We start from the raw sequence: 25,137 nt of genomic DNA, 5'->3' as shown, positions 1-25,137 counted from the left end.
TGATTTGAACTGGAAACAGGCTGAAATAGTTTGACGGCACTGGAAATTTTATCTTGATAAGACTTTCAGGATTTAATAATAGACAAACATAATCTGATAAGATCTGATAGTTTTGTGTACACTGCAACCCATGCAATCAGGCTGCATTATTGGTATTGACAATAATAGTCATTGTGGCTGAACAGGCAAAGTATACAACACAAGTACAAAAACGGACTTGAGTTAACAAGGCAAAAGACGTGTGTTCAGCACTTTTTGAGTGTGTAGCCCCATGGTGTTTAACAAAATTAGGAAGGAATGCGCTTTAACCAGTCCAGCATCTTTATAATAAAGAAGTTATTATAGAGAAATATATTGAGACTGTCTCTTTTTTTCTTTCAGGCTACAGCCCATTTGCCCCATCGAGAGCAGACTGCCCCCCCCTGAGCCAGAGCAAATCCCTCTCCGCACCCTACAATTCAAGCGTGGCCTGCTCCATGAACTACGCAAGGGCAATGCCACCAAAGAGCAAATCCGCCTGCACAACCTGGTCCAGCAGCTGCCTCGGGCCATTATCATTGGGGTGCGCAAGGGGGGTACACGCGCCCTGCTGGAGATGCTCAACCTGCATCCAGCAGTGGTCAAGGCCTCGCAAGAGATCCACTTCTTTGACAATGACCAAAACTACGCCCGGGGCATCGACTGGTACAGGGAGAAAATGCCTTTCTCCTTCCCTCATCAGATCACCATTGAGAAGAGCCCTGCTTACTTCATCACAGAGGAGGTCCCTGAACGCATTTTCAAGATGAACTCCTCCATCAAGCTGCTGATCATTGTCCGCGAGCCCACGACCAGAGCTGTGTCTGACTACACGCAAGTGCTGGAGGGTAAAGAGCGCAAAAACAAAACCTACCACAAATTTGAAAAGCTGGCCATCGACAGCAACACCTGCGAGGTGAACACAAAGTACAAAGCAGTCCGCACCAGCATCTACACCAAACACTTGGAGCGCTGGCTGAAGTACTTTCCTGTGGAGCAGTTCCACATTGTAGATGGGGATCGCCTCATCACAGACCCGCTGCCAGAGCTGCAGCTTGTCGAGCGCTTCCTCAACCTCCCCTCGAGGATCAGTCAGTACAACCTGTACTTCAATGCCACCAGGGGATTTTACTGTCTGCGATTTAACATTGTCTTCAACAAGTGCCTGGCAGGCAGCAAGGGCCGTATCCATCCAGAGGTGGACCCATCTGTAGTGACTAAACTACAGAAATTCTTTCATCCCTTCAATCAGAAGTTTTACCAGATCACTGGTAGGACATTCAACTGGCCATGATGAGCTTTGAACTCCTATGAGATTCTGTGGATTGGTGTTTTTTTTAAAATGCCAAGCTACGAGATCTCGAAAGATATTAATAGCACTTTGATTGAATTTAAATACAAGAATGACAGTGTGACCAAATATAAAAGAAAGTTGATGTTAGTTTGTTTTTACGTGTGAAATTAACACAAAGTAGTTTGATGGTTTGACTAAAGGATTGAGTTCAAAGCACTTGATCTTGCAAATGAATTCACTTGTCTGTCATTGTTCCCCGTGAAGAAAAAGCCCAGTGCTGAACTGTGTGATTAACTGAAGAGATTATTTTTGTTTCTTTTTAAAAGACTATCAAACACCAACATTCATGCTGTTAAGATAAGCTTTAAGTGTGATGCTTTTTCATGATTAAACATCTTAAAAGATGACAAAATGACATCTGATAAACAACAAAATTGTTCATTTGTTCTTCATCACGCTGTTTATTTGACCAAAACTGCATGTGCAATCAAAACGCCATCTAACATTGTAGGCTCTTCTCTTAGTCATCTTTTGTTTATTGTTATTTGAAACCATTGCAGGGTTTTTTCCCCACCATATTTTATTTTCAATTCATGCTGTGATTAATCCATTAGAAGATGACCTCCTTTAATTCTCAATACAACACCCAGCCTGAAAAACAGAACAGGCTCCTCAGAATATGATCTTTTGTTTCAAGCTTAAATCAAACCATATCCGAAACCTTCAAAGCATTTAAGACTCAAGATTGTGTTTTCTTGTAAGTACGTTGTTTCTTCCCACCTTCAGCTTTTACATTGGTTTGTGAAACACCTGGCAAAAAGCCATAGTATTAAAAAAAAAGTAATCTGATGATGATGATCATCAGAAGGTCTGATGATTCTCGTCAACCAACTGTTTATTCTATGATGATAAGCGAAATTTGTCTGTTTCTGTGCAAATAGTCATTCTGTATCATAAGTGTGTTGTTAAAAAAGGTTAAATTAAAAGAACATGAAAACATTTGTCAGCTGGTTTTGATTGTCATGTCTCCATAAGCAGAAGCGGCCCCTGGCATAGGCCACATATGCGGTCGCCTATAGGGTGCCAAACAAGGGAGGTGGCGCAAAATGAGTGGGATTTGTTTTTTCTCGCACCGACAGGAAACTTGTTTACAGCTTTTGGAAATACTTGGTTTCCCTTTACATTTTTCCTCTTTTTTCCCATTGACTTGCATGGGTTTTCATCTGGTTTGATTTTTAAAGCCTTACTGGTTGGTCAGTTTTCTCCTGACAGCCACCAAACTTCATGTGCTTCAGGCAATGCCACCAAACACTAGAATAGAAAACAATAGAATGGTGCCTTGACCCCCACTTGCCTTTTTGTCTGGAGGACTGGGAGGACATTGTCTGCATTAGAGGTACCATTGTTACACTTCCTTTTAGTGTGAGTTCATTTTTGAAGTTGTAGGACTGGAGGTACTATTGCTGCACCTTTTTGGAGGCTCCAATCTAAAATTTTGCCAAGGACACCAACATAGTCAGGGCCGGCCCTTACAATTCATCCTAGTGGGGGCATGAATGTGTATTCAAAATTTCATGGCAATCCATTTCATTGTATTCTCATATATTTCAGTCTGGACCAAAGTGGTGGAAGGTGAATAACAGACTGACCATGCATAGAGCCATACCGCTAGCATGGTCATTTGACAGCAGGTAAATAATGATTCTGTCCAGACACTGTACCTTTACATATACATATGCAAGCAGAGAAAGGTTTGTATATTCTGTTTAACAATAACCGCAAATGAGGCAAAAATTTAGCAGCAGCGTGACATGGCAGCATGTATGGAACAAGGAAACTACTCTTTGAACTGGAGGCTTGAGTTCAAATCCTGATAATGCATCTAGCTTGTCCAAGGCTGAATTACCAGCTGGGTGAGGTGGACAACAGCCAAGGGCACCAAACCCTCAGAGGCCACAAAGGCCTTTAGGTTTCTATGTATTCATCCCCAGCATGGCAGTAAAAAATGTGAACATTTGTTTAGTAATCTGCACCATTATAGCGCACTATAAATTGAAATTTTTAGGACCTAAAGGCTCCTGCATTTTTACCTAATTTTAACCTATTTCTTCAGTTGATTTTGTGCTTATATTGTTCTTATTCCTAAATACATATGTGTTTAATAAAATGATCAAATAGAAATTGATTGAAAACTTGGGGCAGTGTAGTGTTTTCAGTATAGGAATAGAGGTTGGTTTCTGAGCCTCAAGACAAAATATTCTGTCATTTGCAGTCTGCGGTGTGCACCGTACCTGATGTGGCTTCAGGATAGAGACATATTGTAGAGACTGGGAGGAACGGGTGCAGGAGTAATGCCCTACCTGCTTTGGGACCTTTGATTGGAACCTAACCCTAAACTCCGATCCCCCCCAGAATTTCTACTCAAGCATCAAGTGAAGATCATATGTGACCTTACACATGAGGCAAGTTCTATTATTAACAGCTGCCTGCTTTCAAGCAGACTTGTGAGATTTTTACACATCGGCTACAGTGTTTTCCAACTTGTTGTGGAAGAGTGTGCTGACATCTAGTGTTGTATGCCTGTACACAACGGCAACAAATAAAGCCCTTGTGTACTCATGCCTTAGTTTTGAGAAAGGGAAAGAGAGTTAATTACTTGTGCACAAACGATGGAAAGCATGTTTTGATACTTTAAAAAAAAAAAAAAGACTTGGCTTTGTACAACTGATCTATCAGCCATCTGCTGTTTCTCCTCGAAATACCTCATTTAGTCATTCATATGTGAAAACACAAACTGTGAACACTAATTTACCCATGACGTTTTTTTCAACAGAGTGGTTGTCCCATCCTCTCTGCTGTCAGGACCCGGGGCCACTTTATAACTGGCCGGCCCGCCCCTGTACAGTAGCGCCTCCCAGTCACTGCTGCTCCGTGTGTTGCCCTGCCCTGTGTAAATTCATCCTTCTCTCCATCTGCCGAAGCGAAAACTAACCAACTGTTTAAAAAAGTGCTTCAAACATGGCTTACACGACTGCTGGAGGGACTAAGAAGAAGGTCTGCTACTACTACGACGGTATGGGACACGCTGGTGTCTGAATGAGGAGCCCAAATTGAGGCATCTGGCAGGCTAGCCGCGTAGCTGGTGTGTTTAGCTGGTGACTGGTGAATGTATGCTGGTTAACACAAGCTAGTGCAGCTAACGAGCCAGCTTGATGCTGCCGTTAATAACCATCGCTAATATAGCAATAGTGCCGCTAACTAGTGTCACCCCGCATGTTGAATGGTTGAAAAAACCCTGCAGTTTAGTTCAGCTAATGTTGTGTGCACCTGACGTGTACGGCGAGTGGGAGTATAACAACTGACTAATGGTTACAATGTTGTATTTAGCTAAACTTGAATGTGCTTACGACACTGAAGTTAGCTTCCGATTGGGGTAGGGGGAAGTTAAGGGAAACATAAATAATGATATTTAGCGGCCTATTCTCCGTTTTTACACCACTTACACTTATGAAAAAGTATAACACGTCGTAGTAAAAGTTTTAACACTGTTAAAACCCACTTTCAGGTTTGTGAAATCTGTACTTTGTTTATGAAAACAGAAAAAAGGGCGATTTCACTGCTTTTTCCCCACCCACACCACATTAGACCAGGTCTAGATCAAAAACCACTATACTTAGACCTGTCAAATCTGGACTAGATTAACAAGGAGACTCCAAAGAGTCATTAAAACACAGTTTCAGATTTGTGTAACCTTAATTATATTTGTGAAAACTTGGGAAACAAAGGGTGATTTCACCGATATGTCTTCTTCCAGAACACATCAGAGCAGGTCTAGATCAAAAACCACTGTACTCAGACTTGTTGAATTTTAATAATAATAATCTAGTCTGTAGTTGACAAGTCTGAGTATAGTGGTTTTTGATCTGAACCTGGTCTAACGTGTTCTGGATGGGGAAAAAAGCAGTGAAATCTCTCTTCCTTTTTTCAGTTTTCATAAGCAAACAAAGCTTTCAGAAATCTGAAAGTGGGTTTAAAGAGCGTTACAATGTCTAACACACTTTTCATAAGTGTAAGTGGTGAAAAAACAGAATCAGTGGCTAAATATCATTATTTATGTTTCCCTTTACTTTCCCCCTAACCCTGAATTGGAAGCTAACTTCAGCATGGTAATGTGCTCAATACTGGAGTCCCAACTCGTTGGCATCATGGTTTGAGCCGTATAATTGCAGTTATGTTCGAGGTTTTGTTTTCTGTGGATCTGGGTGAATAAACGGAAAGTATCCGAAACTTAGACCCAGAAAGTTTAATCTGAAGCAATAAAGCTTAATGTGCAACTAGGCTATTTCACTCCCAGTGTGCTCAGGCCTCAGTGATGCATAACAGTTCTCACTGGACTGAGTATTGGCGCCTCTGTGGGCCCACACGAGCAGGAGTTCACAGAACAGGAAACCATCATGACCAACACAGTGTACTCATGCCCTCCCCCAAAGGAACTGCTTATTTTTATACTCAGCAGTTCAGGTCAATGAGGACGTAATTAGTCACAGTATCTGCTGAGCTGGCTTTCCTATTAATTTACAGCAAAGCTTTGCCAAAAAGTGTCACTTGGTGACATCTCAATGATGTGGCGTGCTGTTGAATAGAGTCGATTATATACTCTACTGTTGACAAACTGTCAGTGTGATGACAGGAGGAACGCTGGCCTGTGTAAACTCACATGTGACATGGTGGGTTTATGCTTTTTGAATTGGTCTAACTGCGTACTTGTTCACACGAAGTCTTTCATTAATTTTGCATGCACTGTGACCGGTTCTGCAGCATACATATTTAATATTCGTGTGAAGGTTTTCATCCATATCGTAGCTGCTCTTGTTTACTTTTTTACTTCCCTCACATATATTTCCCACCAGACATAACAATTCAGTGTTATAACTATGATCACCTTATGATCTTATGTGGACACATATGAAAGAAGTTAAGCGGTACACCAATCTGACTTTCCAACCCAGTATGATTTAGGGTATGGGCAAATGGTGGGTGAAATGGATATTATGGTATAATAGACAAGAATGTTTGCTTTTGGCTGATCCAGCCAGTTAAATACATGACACATCAAAATATTTCATCCCATTGATGCAAAAATCATATAAAAATTCCATATTTCCGTAAATCAGCTCACTGATGAAGATGTAACGGCCTCGTAAGCCGGTTCTCCGCTTACTCTCCTGCATGTGTCCATGCAGCAGTGAAAGCTTCACTCATCTTCATGTTACTGCATCCGTTCACCAGAACACTTCAACTGTGCACAGCTTTAGAGCCGCAATGATTAGTCAATTAATTGATAAGACGACTGACAGAAAATTAATAGGCAACTGTTTTAATTAATAATGAATTTGTTGATTAATTGTTTCAGTGATATTTACGGTAAAAATGTCAAACATTGTCTTGTTTCAGCCTCTCAGATGTGATGATTTGTCATATATGACAGTAAATTGAATGTCTTAACATTTTTGACATTTAGAAATTGAAGATATCATGGCTTCTGAGAAATTGTGAATGCTATTTTCACTGTTCACATTTCATAGACTAAATGATAAGTAATTGCCAGTTAGTGATAATCCTTAGTTTCTGCCCTACATGGCTTATAATAGTCATCCCTAAAATGTTGTCAAATAACCAATACCAATAATGTTTGTATCTATCAGCCCTCTCTTAACAGACAATGGTTATCGCTTGTGAATGTAGTTTTTTGACCTATTTTGGTTTCCCTCGCAGGTGACATAGGAAATTATTACTATGGACAAGGACATCCCATGAAGCCACATCGCATCCGGATGACTCACAACCTGCTTCTGAACTATGGACTGTACAGGAAAATGGAGATCTATGTATGTTTTGTAACCACTTTCAATGATGTAACAACAGTGTCTTGTCTTCTCTGGCCCAGTTTCCACTCAACACATTTGTTACGTTTCAGAGACCACACAAAGCCACGGCCGAGGAGATGACAAAATATCACAGCGACGACTACATCAAGTTCCTCCGATCCATACGGCCAGACAACATGTCCGAGTTCAGCAAGCAGATGCAGCGCTGTAAGTAACACACGGGCCGGAATACATGTCGCGCGTTTTATACACATTCGATGTGATCCATCAGTCGCCCACCTGTTGAGCTGACAGATCCTGACTCATACCTTGTTACGTCACTCATTAAATATGAGGCTTTTGCTGTGTGATGTGGTGTCATTGCTCATTTTCCCTGAAGCTAAGCATGATATTATAAGCCTAACACAAAATTTAATAAAAATTTAATAATTTCTTATCATGTTAGTGGTGGAGCTCTTTATTTTAGGCAGAGCAGCTCCATTATAAAACGCTCCAGGAAACCTTGGTATCCAGGATAGTCTGGAAGGGCATTGAATGGACCCATTAGTAATTCATTGGATGGTCCATTGAGTGCCACCAAATATAACATTTAATATTAGACATATTACTTATGTAGTTTTTTATTATACCACAGAAATGAAAATTTTTAGGAAAGTATGAAATCATATGGATGTAAAACAGGGTCCTCAAGAAAGTACTTGTTTCATCACTGATAAATATTTCATCAGCATTTTACTTGGAAGTTCAAAGTTCCCTGACTAGAAAACAAGTTAACTATATTTCACATCTGGTGATAATAGACGCATTACTTGGGATAGTTAATATAAGGTAACAGTTACTCTCAAAAGTGATCATTTGAGCTGCAGCGCTTAATCACTTAATTGATAAGTTAAAATTCATCAGTACCTATTTGGATCAACATAATAATCAGCAGATAAATCAATGAAATGAAAAGTGATAATAATAATCGGTTGACTGCTATGACGATATCAGTCGTGATCTAAAATGATGCAGTTGACAGCTTCTGGGTCTCTGAGCTAATGTTATGTTAGCTAACGTTTGAAGCTAGCTGACAGCTCAGCTCTGAATGCTCCACAGGTCCCAAGTAAAGGTCATGGCTTGTAGATATTGATGTGAATGGGCTTAAAAGTATAATTAAAGGATTCAGACTAGTCTTTACTATCCACTAGCATTAGCTTGCAGGGCAGTTCTTGATTGTTGTCCTGCTAGAACGTTTGGGGCTGATAACATGAGCGGTTAGCTAACACTAGATTGTTCATTTACTGAGAGACTTTGTCAGTGTTTTTAACTTGTTTTTCTGACAGAGTGCTGACACCGACTTGAGATTCGCAATTACCAGCCAATAGTTTAACTTTTTTCTTTGGCTTCAAAAATGAATGCTAATTGGTTACAGCTAATAAGATCTAAAATTGCAAAGCTTGCTCACAGGACTGATTCTGTCTGTGACTTTATGGGGTGTGACTGGGCGCAGGGAGGTCATAGTGATGATACATTTTATGCTTAAAGGGGGTAATTGTCACTATGTACCTCTCAGGATCAAACCAGCATCTCTTTATACAGCAATTCTCAGCTGTTTAATACATAGACTGTAATGGAAACCAGATGTTTAATCCTTTTCAAAGTTGTTTCAGCTGATAGTAACACTGACAGCTCAGACTGTATCACACTTACACCAAACTGTTGTTCCGTTCAGGTGATGTTCTCCCATCAGTAACTGCACTGTTCTTGTTTTAATCTTTGCAGTCAACGTTGGAGAGGACTGTCCTGTGTTTGATGGCTTGTTTGAGTTCTGCCAACTCTCTGCCGGTGGCTCTGCTGGTAAGTTAATAGAAAACAACACAAAACAAAAAGAGCTGATCACTGTAATCGAACTAATGCTGACCAATGTGTTGTTCAGGGGAACTTCTCTGAAGCAGTGTGCAGGTCTGAAAGTTTACTAGATGATACACAACAACAGTAACTACAGATAGTCAAGGGCCACATCACACATACTGGCACTTAAGCAAAGAGGACTTACTACAATACAGTAAATGAAGTGACATTTTTACTCCTTTGACTTACTTGAACGTACTCACTACTTTTTTCTGTCAAACATTCTGTAATAGAATATGTCACATTTTAAAGTGTTTCATTATTTGAACAAATGAGTGTAACATTACTGGAACAGGTTCATCATTCATAGCATTCAGAGTGTTTATAAATCACTGTCATTATTCATTACAGCAGGGCTGCTGGAGGAGCGTGCGCGTGTGTGCGCGCGCTAGCTGTCTTGCTGGGACTCGGAACTTATTACTATCAGTAAAATGATTTTATTACCATACTTTTGAAATATGAATCCTTGAGAATTTCTCAATAACTGATGCATATTTTTATATCTATAAACTATGTTCTCTATCTTGTTAACGATCTGGCATTAGATAATAATGGCAGAAGGATTATTGGCTGGCCAGCTGGCTGCTATTATTCCTGTGGCGTAGTAGTCTGGTGGAATGATCTGTCCTTCTGAAATACAGTCACCTGCTGGCTTCAGTCGTAAGAAAACTTAAGCTGTGGATACTTTGTACTAGGGCTGGGAAATTAATTGAAAAGTTACAGAAACCAGCATGATGACACTCTAACAACCTTTAGCCATGCTGGTATGTTTCGATAAGTTCATTCCTTTATACAGGCTGCCGCCAACATGTCCTCTCTAGTTGTCACGTCTGTGGTGTGGGCACAGTTGGGCTTCAGTCTACACAATAAATGCACAACCTCGTTGGGAGCATTCATTCTGATGTTTGAGGGGGAGAGAGAGGCGGTGTGACTGCGCTCAGGGAGTCAGGTGTGCTGCCGTCGGAGCGGAGTCATGTTAGCAGTAAGTTGTAAATGTTCAGTATGAGCTCCAGTTTGTCTGAAAATAAATGCTACAGCTCCTGAGTTTTGTTTATCAGCAGGAGTCTCCCCAAGAGGTCACTTCAGAGTCAGCAGTCTATTACACAAACATTTGTTAAAATGTCACTTCATGCCCTTTAACACTACACCTTACAATACTTAATAGCCTATAATATACTATATAATAGTAATTATTGTTATCAATTTGATAGTGGTTGGAGATGTGAAATACAGCCTCTTTTACTTTTTCTGTTCCTGTTTTAGCAAATAAATACCCAAAAGTGCTCTTTAACTAACTAAACTCTTCAACTTAACTACTACTCAACTACTGAATATGTTAAATCAACATATTATTCAGTCATAATACACGTTTCTGTTTATTTTTCAGTAGAAAGAATTAACAAGAGGTCCACTGTGAGGTCAGAGAATTTTGTACAGAGGTGCATTTAACAAGATATTGTCTGTTAATCATTACATTTTTGTTCTTGTGGCAGCGATATCCTTAATGACCATATTGTATTAGTTGACCAGTTGGAGAATGCATCAGCATCAGGCCACTTGGCTTGGTTGTTAATGCGAACCAAATGTCTAGCCGTTATATATGAATCTATTGCACAATATATGTCATAGATTTCATATCCAAACAGAAATAAGAGCTTGTAAAGTATCAGTCATGTACATATATCATCTCTAACTGATCTAGTAACAGAATCAAACGTGTTCTGTTTTGTGCAGCTGGTTCAGTGAAACTGAACCGACAGCAGACTGACATTGCAGTGAACTGGGCAGGAGGACTCCACCACGCGAAGAAGTCTGAAGCCTCTGGCTTCTGCTATGTTAATGACATCGTGCTGGCCATCTTGGAGCTGCTCAAGTGAGTTTCACCAACATCTTCATCAAACCCATTGTCTGGCATTTCCATTTCCATGTCCATGCCCGTCAGTGTGTGCAGTAAGTGTTGTCATGGAGATCTCAGTGATGTCCATGACAAAAAAACATGTTTATATTGTTTCCACATATCCTAGCTCTGTCTGCCTTGTCCTTCACTCCCAGGTACCACCAGAGGGTGCTGTACATTGATATTGACATCCACCATGGGGACGGAGTGGAGGAGGCTTTCTACACCACAGACAGGGTCATGACTGTCTCCTTCCATAAATACGGGGAGTATTTCCCTGGAACTGGAGACCTCAGGGTAATCCTTATCCTTTCTCCTCATTTAGGCCTAGTCCACACACACACGGGTATTTTTGAAAACATTGTTTTTTCTCTGCGTTTTGCCCTTTCATCAACATGCAGACTGCGTTTTAGGTCACTGAAAATGGAGCTTTTGGAAAACTTCCAGGATGAAAATGTTCAGAAACTTAATTTTCATTGTTGATGTGTACACAGGGAAAGTGGAGTTTTTGACTTGTGACATCAGAGTTTGTGCCATTATCTCCTTTGTTTATGAGGTGACATTTCCTGCAATGGCAGATGTGGCCAAAATAGTGCTGGTTCCAACCTTGACTTTTTATATGTTTACACATAAATGTACAGTTACTCTTCCACTATATAGAGGAATAGAGGCATCAGAATGTGCTACGGAAGTCACTGCTACATAATCCTACACTCCCATGACACACAGTGTTGCCAGTTTTGGACGAGAACCGGTCGGAAATAACCTTTTTCAGGCTCCTGATTGGCCGACATGGCTTTAGGGTTGGGGTTATATTGCCACCTATTAGTTAGTCATGCTCTTGACAGTGCTTCAGTTGTGTTTTTCATTAGGGACTGTAGACAGTGCTTGTGTGGACAAGATTTTTTTTTTTCTGAGTACGAAGGAGGACATACCCCTTTTTCAATAATACCTGTGTACGTCCATGATGTTTATATGAAAACAGCAAAACATCAGATTGGGTGAAGTAGAAGTGGATGAAAATGGCAGAAAGGAAAGCTGTAATAAGCTGATCTGATCACACAACAACACAATGTATTTGTGTGAGATTGTAGTTTTATTTGTTTCTTTATTTAAAGGCATAATAGCCTTTGATGAAATATTCTAATTATTTAGTGATTTATGTGTTTTTCTGTCTTTCACTCCACTGACCCCTTGTTTTTTTAGGATATTGGAGCTGGAAAAGGCAAATATTACGCAGTCAACTTCCCTCTGCGGGACGGCATCGACGATGAGTCATATGAGCAGATCTTCAAGCCTGTGAGTGACTCTGTTACCATGAAAATGACAAAAACTCTTTTACATTTCACTGCACATTATAGCCATTTTCAAGATTCAAATGATCTGATTAAACATCTCTACTGGAAGAAATGTATCATGTTTATTCAGAAGCTGACTTGAACCTTCTACCATGAATGGTTTTTCTGTACCTGAATGATCTTGACTAACTTGACTACTTCACTGCGCTTCATTCCAGTGTTTATACACACATTATATAAAGGTTGTGAGACTTCAAGCTGCACTGAACAATATTTTTATATTCACTATGGACTAAATGACTATGTGTAATGTGTAATGTGAAATGTGTAAGTGAGCAACTAGCAACTAGCTGGTGAACATAGTGGAGCGTTTAGCAGCTAAAGAGCCAGATATTTTTCCCAGGAGGCGGTGGAGACCAAAACAAAGCTAAAAGAGAGTAAATACTAGACTGACAGTCCCCTAATTGAATGCTAATGTTGCTCTGTGTCTGCTGGATGTGTAACTGTTTGCTAACATGTTCGACATATCAACTTAATTAGGTCATAACATGTCACATGCTGTGTTTTCAGGTTGTTCTGCTGCCCTGAAGTGGCAAAAAAAATCAATTATTGCAGCTTGAGGTTACTGTGACTGTAATTTCAAAGCCAATTTAAAAACTATTAAATTACCTTTATCATTTAGAGAGCGGCCTGCTGTAAGGTGTTCAAACAGGCACACATTTGTAGGAACCAAAAATGTTAATTATTAATTTAGAATCTATTTTGAGGCAGGAGAGAGGCTAGCACAACACTAAACAGTTTTTCATAATTGGTTGTTTTTGCTTTTTTTGTCATTCTTCTTCTTTGCACATTTAAAGCTACACTTCAATGTAAGGGATCATTTAAATGTCACATTAGACATGGAAGGCTACAGTTGGGTGACTAGTTAATGCACACTAGCTTCCAACACTTGGTGAGTGTAATTTATTTTGTGCTGTGGTCCTTCAGGTGATGTCCAAGGTGATGGAGATGTATCAGCCCAGTGCTGTGGTTCTTCAGTGCGGTGCAGACTCTCTCTCAGGAGACCGCCTAGGCTGTTTTAATCTCACCATCCGCGGTACACACACACACACACAAATTAACCCGATCCTGTCAGATGAAGCCTCACATTTATATTCAGATTACTGTCTGCAAGCCAGGTCAATGCATGACTTGGTTTGTCAGGAAGTGTTATATTGTGCCTCTTGTTTGTTTCAGGACATTCCAAGTGTGTTGAGTACATAAAATCCTTCAATCTCCCGCTGCTCATGCTGGGCGGAGGAGGATACACCATCCGCAACGTGGCCCGCTGCTGGACCTATGAGACAGCTGTGGCTCTGGACACAGACATCCCCGACGGTTAGTCACTCGTTCCGGTGTCAATGAATGTGAAAAAGGCTTACGTCAAAACAAAAGCACATACTGAACATCCACAGAATATTCCTCCTTGATGATGCCTAAAACATACACTTCTTACTGCAGTTACTTGATAGTGTGTGTTGGCGGCAGATGAATTAGATTGTTAGACCATGGACAACCTGATTTTGATTACGGACAGAGATATGTGGGTATATTTCAAAGTTTTCCCCTTTAAAGTATGCTGTGTTGTCTTTGACATCCCTTTTAAACATGAGTAAACATGTCAAAAATCTATGTTTGATGGTATAGTCTTCCACTTTGTGTGCCCACATTATTCATTTATGAGCACAAATTAGTGTTTGTTATTTTTCTTGCTCCATGACACCTGCCAGGCTCAGCAGTCTCCCAGTGCTTTGATGTTTCATATTGAATCATTGTAGTAAAGTGCCACTGGGACCAAACTCATCGTCCGCATAGATTTTTAAGGCATAAAAACTGTATTGAAACCACTGAAAGGTGCTAAAAAATGATTCAGTAATGTTTCATATTCAGTCAACCACAAGCATTCTATTAAGAGAATCACAGGGCATGTTTATGTAAGATATAATTGAGTCTTTTTTTTTTTTTTTGTAATGAAATGAACTTCATTCAACAACAAGCATCAGCTTAGAACTGAAACTTGGGAGCTGTAAACTGTTTGAATGAAACTCAGCTTTGTCTGCAGCACCTCTCTTGTTTGACTGTTGAGCCTGAGGTGTCGGGGCGGGTAGAGGTGAAGGGCAATAATGACTTCACCTCTGGAAAGGGAAGGGACTGGCTGCTACCTTTCCTGCTGGGAGCGCTGACTCAGCAGACTGTCTCTTCCACTGAATGTGTGTAACATAAAGAGCGAGGATGTAATCACAGCCTGTCGAATGGGCCAGCAGTTCTCTTAATGGAATTTCAGGACATTAACTGAACTCCCTTCTCATTTCAATTCACCTCCCCCCCCCACCCCTCTCAGCGAGGATCACTGCAGGTTGTAAAGCCTCAGTAAATCATATTAACAGGTGTGTTATCACTCCTTTTTCTTTCCAAACGGCTGATAATTTGACACTTTGTTTTATCCTGGGTGTGTAAATCTTCTGCGGCTGCGTTCATGTCGGCTCAGATGGTTTGCTTACTTTTCTCAATGGTGCTTCTATTGTAGAGCTGCCGTACAATGACTACTTCGAGTACTTCGGGCCTGACTTCAAGCTGCACATCAGCCCCTCCAACATGACCAACCAGAACACACAGGAGTACATGGACAAGATCAAGTACGTGCTGGTTCTTAAATCAGCTGCAGTGGAAACATGTTTTAAATATTGGACATTTTTCACCGATTAAGCTCTGAGACAGCCAAAGCCAAGTTTCTGTACGTTCATGATACAGCAAAGATGACAGATCAGGTGATAGTTAGTATACAATGTAGATGTCATCAACAAACCAGCTAACATCGTCATCTGATCATATTCTCATCAACTGGAAGCCTGTTTCACGTCTCTCCACTGTACAGATGATCATAATAGCAATATTTAGATCTAAAAACAAATCACATTTAAATGAAGCTGAAAGGAGCAGAATGAACCTCATTTTTATGACATCATCAACATCACAAGCAGCTGTCAGAGTGTCAGTGTGGTTCTGTGTGTGTGTGTGTGTGTGTGTGTGTGTGTGTGTGTGTGTGTGTGACTGTTCAGGCAGCGGCTGTTTGAGAACCTGCGGATGCTGCCTCATGCTCCTGGAGTGCAGATGCAGGCCATCCCAGAGGACGCTGTCCCAGGCGACACCGTGGACGAGGACACAGAGGATCCTGACAAACGCCTGTCCAGTAAGACACTCCTCCATTTAACCACTACATCACATCACATTACAACAGTCAACATCAGTCACTAAAAGAAGTAAGAAGCTGCTCATCTTTTTCTGTCAATGACATATTCAACTTAGATGAAACTTCCTCAGCTTCCAAAGGATCCGTCAAAACATGATGTCCTTTAGAGAAGATACAAACATGGCAGGAAAGATCAAATCATTAAAATCACTGAAACAACAAAGTCCTGTGTGCTTAAATGCAGCCATTCTCAACCAGTGGGGCGTGGCCCACAGGTGGGCCTCAGAGTGCCATCTAGTGGGCTGCGGAGGTCGTGGTACTGTCAAATGGTTATTTTTTTTTTTTTTTTTTTTTGTAATTTACAAAGCTGGTTGTTTTTATATCTAATTGTGCTCATAAAAAACATCAAATTAAAATGCATAATTTCAATGACCAGTTGCGTTTGAATATCCAATCACGAAACATCATTAGGTAGAGGCAAACGTGTTTTGCCACTGTTAGCCACCTAGCTTTCTCTGTGGACCCTACTTTAGAGTACATGGCTCTGTCCACTGTGTTGGAAAATGAACTGATGGAACTATCAGCAGACAGCAGCCTGAAGCTTCAGCTCAGTTGCTCTTGCTTCATTCTAGATACTGGCTGCCAGTATATATCCCTCTCGGTCAAAACAGGCAATTAAATTTCTGTTGCTTTTCACTGCCGCCTATTGATGTGAGTCAGGGTCTACCATAATGAACGTCACAAAATCAAAGGCAGGAAACAAACTGAAAGCAACTTTGAATTCTACTGTGCGTGTCAGCCTCTCACCAATCCCACCACGACTTGATCTCATTATTTCCCAGAAGCAAGTGCCTCACTGAGGGTAAGCAGAGTATTTATTCTGTCATTACAGCTGACCATGACATAACACATATTTACAGCCCAGTTTATCTGTCATGTTATGGTTTTTTTGTTTGTTTTTTTTATTTGGGTGGGTGGTCCTCTGAAAATTTTTAACAATCACAAGTGGGCTTTAAGTTACAGAAGGTTGAGAATCCCTGTTTTAATTCACCTCCACATACACATCCTCTGGACACAAACACATCAACATGTTGTCCACAGATTGTGGTCAGTCAGTCTGTGTTGTTGTGTGATTGCAGTCCGCGCCACAGATAAGAGGATAGCCTGTGATGAAGAGTTCTCCGACTCCGAGGACGAGGGGGAGGGAGGCAGGAGGAATGTGGCCAATCACAAGAAGGGAGCAAAAAGGCAGAGAGTAGAAGAAGACAAGAAGGAAGGCGAGGAGAAGAAAGCTGGTGGGTATTCTCTACCTGCACACTGAAACAAGTGGCACACTTGTCCTAAAGTGGTGAAATTAAATGTTTCTTTTTGTTTTTCATCCCAGAGATGAAAGAAGAGGAGAAAACAAAAGACAGCAGTGCTGAGAAGACTGACTCAAAAAGGTGATATGCCTCTCTATTAGTGTTTGTCTGAGTTGGTGTTCACAGATAAATGACTGAGTGAAATACAGTTTAGAGTTGTATTCATACCTGATAATGTTAGTGAGAAAAACTGTTTCAATAATAGCTTGAGTTCTACTGTCAAAAGCCATTTTATTAACCCTGTATACTCATATCTGTTACTGTTTAGACATAATTAGACAGTTAAAGGTATGTTCTGAATGAATGCTGAACAAGAGAATGTGACTCCTGAAACTGACTCAATGTGATCCGCTAGAGAGCAGATGTATCACTCTGTCGCAGATGTTAGAACTACAGAAACACTCACTATTTTAGTGTTGTTACAGAGTGGATGTTCTTCCTTCGCAGTTGATCTTTTTTGAGTACAGACGCACAAATCAAGAACAGAAAAATGTAATCGTAGCCTGCCATCAAGTTACTCACAGAACGTTAAATTAATTAGTGACGGCTGCTTGTCACACTGCTAATATTTGCTAATAAGAAAGACAGGAGAGATAATTTGTTAGCATCAGAGTTCAACAAATCTGTGTATTTTGCCATCCCAGGTGTCAGAACTTGCATTCACCGCAACCGTAGCATCCTAAATAGTTCTTCATATTCTCACACACTGATTTTAATTAAGCATAGCGAGCCAGAAGCTCACACTGTAGGCTGTTGTGAAGGAGAGCAGCGCTGCACTAACCAGCTGAGGTGGATGAAACACACAGCTCAGTAATGAAAGGATCAGAATTTGATCAGGTTTATTTTAGCTGATACAGATGCATTTTAAATATGCCCGGAACTGCCCCGATACTGATCCTCAGATTACTGATTTTCTGTTTTTTCACGTTGTAATTATACAGTATTCGTGAACATGAATATTGTTTTAAATTAGCATTTTAATTCTTACAAATTCCACATAATGTTATGCTCCTTTCCCACTGAGCCTTTGAGTAAATCCTCAGCTGTAATAAGGAGTTGAACTCTCATTTTTCTTTTGGCAGTGTCAAGACTGAGCAGACGAGCAGTGCCTGAATTGTTCTTCTTACACACACGCACACACACACACAAACTCAACGGTGCTGTCCACACTCAAGGATCCAACTGTTCACCCAGTCACCGTCAGAAGCATAATATTTATTATGACTCTCCATTTTCTACTTGTAAATCTTAAATGTAAGCGTTTGTCTTTGTGTAGTGTCTCCAGTGGATTTCTTGAATCCACCACTTGAATTTGCTGTACTACGTCCATCGCTACCCTTTCAATCATTTTATTCCAATGTGCTTGATCTTCTGAAGGAAATGTCTGCTTGCTTGTTTTTTAGGAAACAGTGGGTAAACCTGTAGATGAACCTACAATGATTTCATGTTTAAATTTTGATATGCATTTGTCAATAAAAATTTTTATACTATTTCTTTGAAATATGTGTTTGTCAGTATGGTTTGCACTTTTGAGCTGTGTGTAATGAAAATGTGCAGCCACATGAGGGCGCTGTGACACAAGAGAAGGCAAACTAAGCACAAGTGGGGTTTTAATTGTGGAAGCAGACTAGCTTGTATACATTAGCCGGTAGTTTATAGTTTCATGTTTATTGACAAGCATACATATATAGTAAAGCGTAGTAGAAGATACTACCATGTTGAATACTTTCTTCTGGTGAATTCGGCACACAGAAAGCCCAACAAAGACGACTCTAATGTCGTAAAATGCCGTTTATCGGTAGAGTGCTCCTCTTTCTGCCGTCCACCGTCGCTTGGTGTGGTGGAAGCAGACAGCAGGGACTAACAGGCGACTCAATGATTAAAGTTGAATGTGTCATCCAATTTATGTCCTCTTCGTGCGTTTAAGGTATGCCGAACTGAAAAGTATCTCCTAATTATTTTCGTGAGTCCGTTCATTAGGTTGTACCCGGCATGTTTTCGTCGTTGCTATCAAAGAAACTTTAAAGTGTCGGAATTTTGAATGGGGTTCGTTCTGCGTAGTAGACAATGGGCCAATGAATGAATGGTTGAAGTCAAAGACATGCGCTAACTGAGAGGTAAGCTAACTACTTGTTATTTTCGATGTAAAACAGTTGTGGCAGCTAGCTTTAATTGTTGCCATTAGCTTAAGGTTTATTATTTAATGTTTCCACATGCAGAGATTGATGCTAGCCAGTCTGGAAGGATGAACATCACCCATGATTGAGGTAGGATATTGTTTAGACTGGAATAAAAATGTCTTCCTAACAATGTAATGCATCTCCATTCCATACCTTTTCCTTGTAAGGTGAGTTCTGGGCCTCAGACCAGACATAGGCTTATAATTGCTTAGAAGCTCATTTTTCATGTTTAAGAGGAGCTGTTGGGTTTTGGGGGACTTCCCGGGGTCCTGGAGAAGTGATGTCAACACACTGGTTGACATTTTTAGATCTGACAGAGTGAGAGACGGGTGTATACCTGTTATCATGTCACTTACTGCTTCCTCATCTGAAAGTGGAACCAGTCTAAACTTTGCTTGCTTGAGACATATGGATGTAAGAGTCTTTGGTTGTAGCTGATCATACTTAATTTGCACTTGTCACTTAGTCTACATGTTTTGTCAGCTGTGTTGTCTGTATGTACTCCTCAACTTGAAAAGTTTTACTTCTTCCCAAGGAAACATCTGTTAAGCTGAAAAAACATACTCATATGGTAAAATCTTGAGGATTAATCCACTTCCTCACTTGAAACCTGTTATCACAGACAATGAGTCATGTTTGCACTGAGTTCTCTGTTTTGGTGCAGTCACAGAAGTGTATCAAAATGTCTACAGTTGGATGATAGATGGAGAAGTAGCCTTGTCATTCTATTGTTTGGAACAGTATGACACACTACCAGACTACGCAGTGCAGCGTCACTCTAACTGTTTACAGTTTGTATTTATTTATTATCTACATCAGAACTATGACCTAACATCCCTTTTGGTTTCGGGGAATTTAGTTGGAACAGAAGACTAATGTGTCAGTGTCCTGAAACCAAGCTGGGGGGAATTCCTTGCAGAAGTTTTTGGCCTGTTTAATGTAGCTAGCATAATCAGTGGCACACTACATTTACTACTGTCCATTTGAAAATATAGATTGTATGTAATTTCTAAAGTACTGAGTATGTATTTGGGGCTGTGTCTACACCCACAACGATATAAATTTACATGAACCAGCTTGCAATGAAGCCAGTTCTATATATAGACAAACTTCTAAGAATTATACTTCAGGATGCTCTAATCTTCACTGAGTGTGAACAAAAATACACGTTTATCAAGAGACTGACTCCTACTCACAGCAAAGTATAAAAAAAAACAAACTTTTATGAGCAGCTCTTGGGTGATCACATGATGGAATAGCCAATCAGAGATATGGATCGACCGCCACATTGTTCATTATTTAAAAAAATAATCCTTACAGTGTATTTAGTGGTGTGTTATTCTGCTAGAACATCTATAATAAGATGTTTGAAAATATATTTTATCAGTATGTAATCCTTATCTCTGGGAATAATTAACACGTTAAACTAACAATAACCATACTTATTATATAAATAGGGATGAAATAATAGGAAAATGGCTGAAATAAAAACAAAATTCTGCTACATGATATTCTGCTGTTGGTAGATGAGATATGTGACAGGTGCAGAAAATGAAGATGATTAGAAAATGATTGCACACAAAATCAACGCCAGATGTGTTCTGGTTTGTTTACACTCATGACAGATGCCCAGCAAAAAAAGTGGTGTAACCCTATCAAATACAAATGGGCTAAAACTGCTCTGTTCTTAATTATACTGCTTTAGTAATGTATTATTCATCATGAATGATATTAAGTACAATCAGATGGTTGTTTCTGTACTGCAGTCATCTACTCTGAAACACCTGTGCAGCTTCTCTGACATTTAAGAGCGTTTTTAAGTCAAAAGTTTGATATTTTATTCTCAAGTTTGGGAGTAAAAATTAAAGATTATTGCTTCTATCTTTCACTTAAGTCTACAATGTGACCACCTCCTCTAAGATGGAGTGGAAGTGGTAGCAAATCCCTGCAGCAGGGATCCAAAATCATGTAGAAAACAGATTAATGTGTAGTTTGAGTGTCATGTTAAGCTGTCCACATACTTTCGGCCATATAATGTACAAAGTTTATGTCCAGCATCTTTTTTAAATTCTCACATTACTTCATTTGATTGCTTGAGTTATAAAATAAATGCCTTTACCCTGGATTTAGCCTTGAAGGCGCAGAGCTGCTGTAGCATATATACACACAGCTGGTAAATCAAACTGACTCTCTACAGGATGTAATAACACAAAATAAGGACAGATGCAGCTCAAATTTTATTCACATTTATTTTTGCTTTTAGTGTGCTCACAGAAAATTAGAACACCTTAAGCAGAGGAGTTTAATAGCAATTTTTTTTTTTTGTAAGCAAAGTTACATTCCATCTCTAAGTCAAATTGGTCAAAGCTTCTCCAGTATTTACAAAAGGAAAAAAAAGAGAGAGAGAGACAAGATGCTACACAAACATTTGCATCTGATAGATCCTTAAATGTGTCAAAGACCACTGAAAAAGCATTGCCTGCTGTAATCAAAAACATACCACAGTATATAAACAGTTAACCATTCCACTTATCACAGCTTGGTTTTTGAGTTGAAAATTGCTTCAAAAGGTCTTTCCCGGGATGACTTCTCATGTGTTGTTATCTTACAAAAATGAGCAGGTGGAAAAAAGAGCTGCAAACTTCATGTGCTTCTTGAGATCCAAGATTTTTCATTTTGTACAATAATCACAGTTAAAAACACCCCGCCTATACATACTTACATTTTTATTAAGGTCATAAAACCAACAATAAACAATAAAGCCTATACAACTTGTATTTCTACTGAATCACTGACTGGTACAGCTAATGAGAAGTGAAAAGCTCCTATGAGTTTATATGACTTCCTAAAATCCTAACTCTGGGAATTGTAATTTTTTTTTTGTTGTCTTATTGTAAAAATGACGTAGTGTTGTAAACTGTATGGTCCTCTCATGACGTTTATAGATTTTTTAAGACTACTCTTTTCATAATAGTCTGTGGCACATTTCCCAGCCCCCCCCCCCCCCCCCCCCCCACGCCCTCCCATAATCCCCCCCCTCGCTCCCCTCTCATTTACAGCTCCATCCCCGCCTCCTTCATACCATGGGCATGTCCATACCATTCTGTTTACATTTTGTATAAAAATTCAAAAGAGAAAAACAAAACTTAATACTGATGAAAAATATATGGCAGAGTGTGGATGTATTTAATCTGTTTTACATATTTAAGCCACCCACCTCCCTAGCCCGTTGGAATGGAAGTAACAATGGACTGAGATGGGTTTTGTGTAAGGGGGAATGGAAACCAAAAATTAAAAAAAAAAGAAAAGCTTTAAAATATCCCTGGTTGTAGACAAGTTCTTCAAAGCCAGTACCTGGCATCACTCCAACATACAAACAGGGAAATGTTCTTTGATTATCTTTTTTTCTCCTTTTTTTCTGTTTCTTCTTCTCTCCCGACTTATTCGGCAGCCTCAGTGGCGTCGGCGGCCGGAGCCTCCGCTGACGCTGCTTCCTGTGACGCCGGGGCGGCCTCCTCTGTTTTGGGCGCCTCCTCAGCTGCAGGCTCTGCTGGCTTCTCCTCTGCCTTTGGCTCCTCTGCAGGCGCGGCCTCCTTATCCTCCTTGGGCTCCTCAGCAGGTTTCTCTGCTGGCGCCGCTGCTGCCGCCGCCGCCTCCTCGGGCTTGGCCTCCTCCTTGGCCTGCTCTGCCGCAGGTGCAGCCTCTCCCTCAGCGGGCTTGGCCTCCTCGCTAGCAGCTGCCGCCGCCTCCTCTGTGGCCTCAGCCTTGGCCTCCTCTGTGGATGCTGCAGCGGGGGCCTCCTCGTTCTCTGCCCCCTCTCCTGTCTCCTTTTTGGTCTTCTTGAAAGAGAAGCCGCTGAGCTTGAACGACTTCTTGAAGGAGAACCTCTTCTTCTTCTTCTTGGGTGTCTCGTTGCTGGTGGAAGGCGTGGCGCCGTCCTCTGCCTTTGCCGCTGCCTCTCCCTCGGCGGGAGCTGCCTCTACCTTCTCCCCATCTGCGGCCTCCTTCTCTGCGGGGGCATCCTCTGCCTTCTCGGCCTCCTCCTTGGGGCTCTCCTCGGCTGTGGCGCTGCCGTTGGCCTGCACCTCCTCTTTGCCGTTCTCAGCCGCCGCAGGAGAGGCATCCCCGTTCACTTTGACGTGGCCGTTTTCCTAAAAAGAGAAAGTGATTGTTAATGCCATGTACTGAGCTGGCATGATTTCAACAGTGAAGCCGGCCAGTGCCACTGATGGACACCAGGGGCAGCAGACACCATCAGATCAGCAGTGACAAAAGCAGACTCTCACTCCAGCCTGGACACAGTTTCTACCTTTAAGCTTTCAGAGCAACCTGGCTGAAATTAGAAATGAACAAACACTAATTAATAGTGATGCATTAGACTGAATTATGCAACATGATTCCTCATCTGTTCGCCCTGCTTTTCATTCACATCCTCAGTGAGAGGAGCGCAGTGCCTCAACTGGATCGCAAGGGGTCGGTGCCTGGTCGCTCCGACAGCGGAGCGCCAAAGCAAAGCAGCTGCTCATTAAAACAGCAGATGCTCATTAGTCCAGCAGATCACGGAGAGCAGAGTTCAAATTCATTTCCTTAAAATGTAAAAAAATCTAAACAGGGTTCTGAACTGTTTTTTTTTTTGTTTGTTTTTTTTTTATTTCACTTCCCCAAATCCAAACTCTAACAAGGAGCCAGCAGCAGCTGCTCTCTGTCCGGAGCGCACCACTGGCTCCGAGCCTCTGTCTCCCCTCCTGTGTGATAGCAGGCTGCCATCTCCACTTTCTAGTCGAGCATCTGTAACAAAAGGCGTGGTGCTCCGAGCGCACACAGCCTTTGTTGGCGTCGTGCAATCTTGTGTCTTATTCAACAACTTCCAAATTACGATCAAGCGACTTCATTCAAAGCAACACACCGAATTCATCATTTTCCTAAAATTATTTATGGAGTAAATTTACCAATCAGCCATTCAACACATGATTAATGCAAAACCGCACAATTCAAAGTGATTAAACAAAAGATCAAACTAAAAGGCTTTCCTCGTCAAAAATAAAAGCTTATGTTGCCATTTTTCATTCAAATATCAGCTGAATATTAAGCCCCTTTTTTCCTGAAAAAAAAATGGAAATATCAACTGATCAACTGTTGCTCATGAAGAATAATCTATTCTGATTCAAAAATAAGTCTTTGCATTTCGTTTAAACTCCCACCCAGGACCTCCATTCAATCTATCCACAATTACGCACGGATTGCGCCTGCGGAGCGCAGCCCCCTCCAGATCGACCAGATTCCCCCCTGATGGATGCAGAGAGCTGGATGATAAAATATCATTTACCTGTCCGTTGGTCTTGGTGGGTGAAGCAGCAGCATCTCCGGGCTTCTCAGCCACGGTTTCGCCCTTTCCAGCTGTCTTGGACAATTGCGCTCCCATGCTTTTCGCTCCAACAAAGAAACTCAACCGATCCAAAAAACGAACAAAGACCCACAAGCCTCTTTGTTGAAACGCAAAGCTCTTCGCTGGTGTCTCCCTCTCTCTCTGCACACACAAAAAAGTTCACAGGGAAAATGTAAAGCAAAGTCCAGTTAAGAGTGGGGAGGATTCAAAATAGCAGGAAAATCTGGCAGGTGAGAAGTAATAAAATCCCAGATTGGTGGCCGTGTCGCTGTAGACAGGCTGCAAAATGGAGAAATTTCCCTTGTTGCTAATAAGATGCGGAGTCCAACGCCCAAGTGCAGAGATGAATGGGCGCTCCGAGCGATGACGGCACCGCACTCACATTCAGCCAATCACGGCCTTCTCTCAGAGCGTGGGCGGGGTTTCGAAAAGGGAGTGAACAATAGATTGTAGCGCTGCGTTCAAGGTATGTAGGAATAATGCAGTTGCTTGTTGAATTTGTTGAATTGGCAATATTTAACTAAATTAAATATGGCATCTTATCAAATTAAAGGATCTTTTTTTGCTTTTAAATGGAACAGATTTCATTACCTAAACAGAATGAACAAATATGAAAGTATTAAAAAAACAAGCTACAAAGGTTTTCTTTTATCCTTCATTTGGTACCATTCATTTATGTCTTCACTGTTTGAC

The 25,137-nt window shown here is 40.8% G+C and overlaps 3 protein-coding genes across 4 annotated transcripts in view; 2 read left to right on the top strand and 1 right to left on the bottom strand.

Moving 5' to 3' along the window:
- The window catches only part of LOC137169538 (heparan sulfate glucosamine 3-O-sulfotransferase 5), a 117,964-nt gene extending 115,650 nt beyond the window's left edge, over positions 1-2,314 (top strand). For both annotated transcript variants that reach the window (XM_067572782.1, XM_067572781.1), the window contains exon 4: positions 382-2,314. In XM_067572782.1, the coding sequence (XP_067428883.1) occupies positions 382-1,312 (931 nt within the window). In that variant the 3' untranslated portion in view covers positions 1,313-2,314. The remainder of the gene's footprint in view (positions 1-381) is intronic.
- Positions 2,315-4,211: 1,897 nt separating this feature from the next.
- Positions 4,212-18,368, top strand: LOC137169623 (histone deacetylase 2). The gene is made up of 14 exons (XM_067572897.1): positions 4,212-4,385; positions 7,088-7,200; positions 7,290-7,407; positions 8,965-9,039; positions 10,828-10,966; positions 11,146-11,287; positions 12,197-12,289; positions 13,276-13,384; positions 13,525-13,665; positions 14,855-14,963; positions 15,387-15,517; positions 16,657-16,812; positions 16,902-16,959; positions 17,961-18,368. Exons 1-14 carry the CDS (start codon positions 4,331-4,333, stop codon positions 17,989-17,991), a joined length of 1,470 nt encoding a protein of 489 aa, XP_067428998.1. The 5' UTR covers positions 4,212-4,330; the 3' UTR covers positions 17,992-18,368.
- Positions 18,369-21,288: 2,920 nt separating this feature from the next.
- marcksa (myristoylated alanine-rich protein kinase C substrate a) lies at positions 21,289-24,796 on the bottom strand. Its single transcript, XM_067572898.1, has 2 exons — positions 24,385-24,796; positions 21,289-23,209 (listed from the first exon to the last, which is right to left on the bottom strand). Exons 1-2 carry the CDS (start codon positions 24,478-24,480, stop codon positions 22,499-22,501), a joined length of 807 nt encoding a protein of 268 aa, XP_067428999.1. The 5' UTR covers positions 24,481-24,796; the 3' UTR covers positions 21,289-22,498.
- Positions 24,797-25,137: the final 341 nt, after the last annotated feature.

Source organism: Thunnus thynnus, chromosome 18, assembly GCF_963924715.1.
Source record: "Thunnus thynnus chromosome 18, fThuThy2.1, whole genome shotgun sequence".
Lineage (NCBI taxonomy): Eukaryota > Metazoa > Chordata > Actinopteri > Scombriformes > Scombridae > Thunnus > Thunnus thynnus.
Note: the sequence above shows the minus strand (reverse complement) of the source record. Positions and strands in the feature narration are given on the sequence as shown.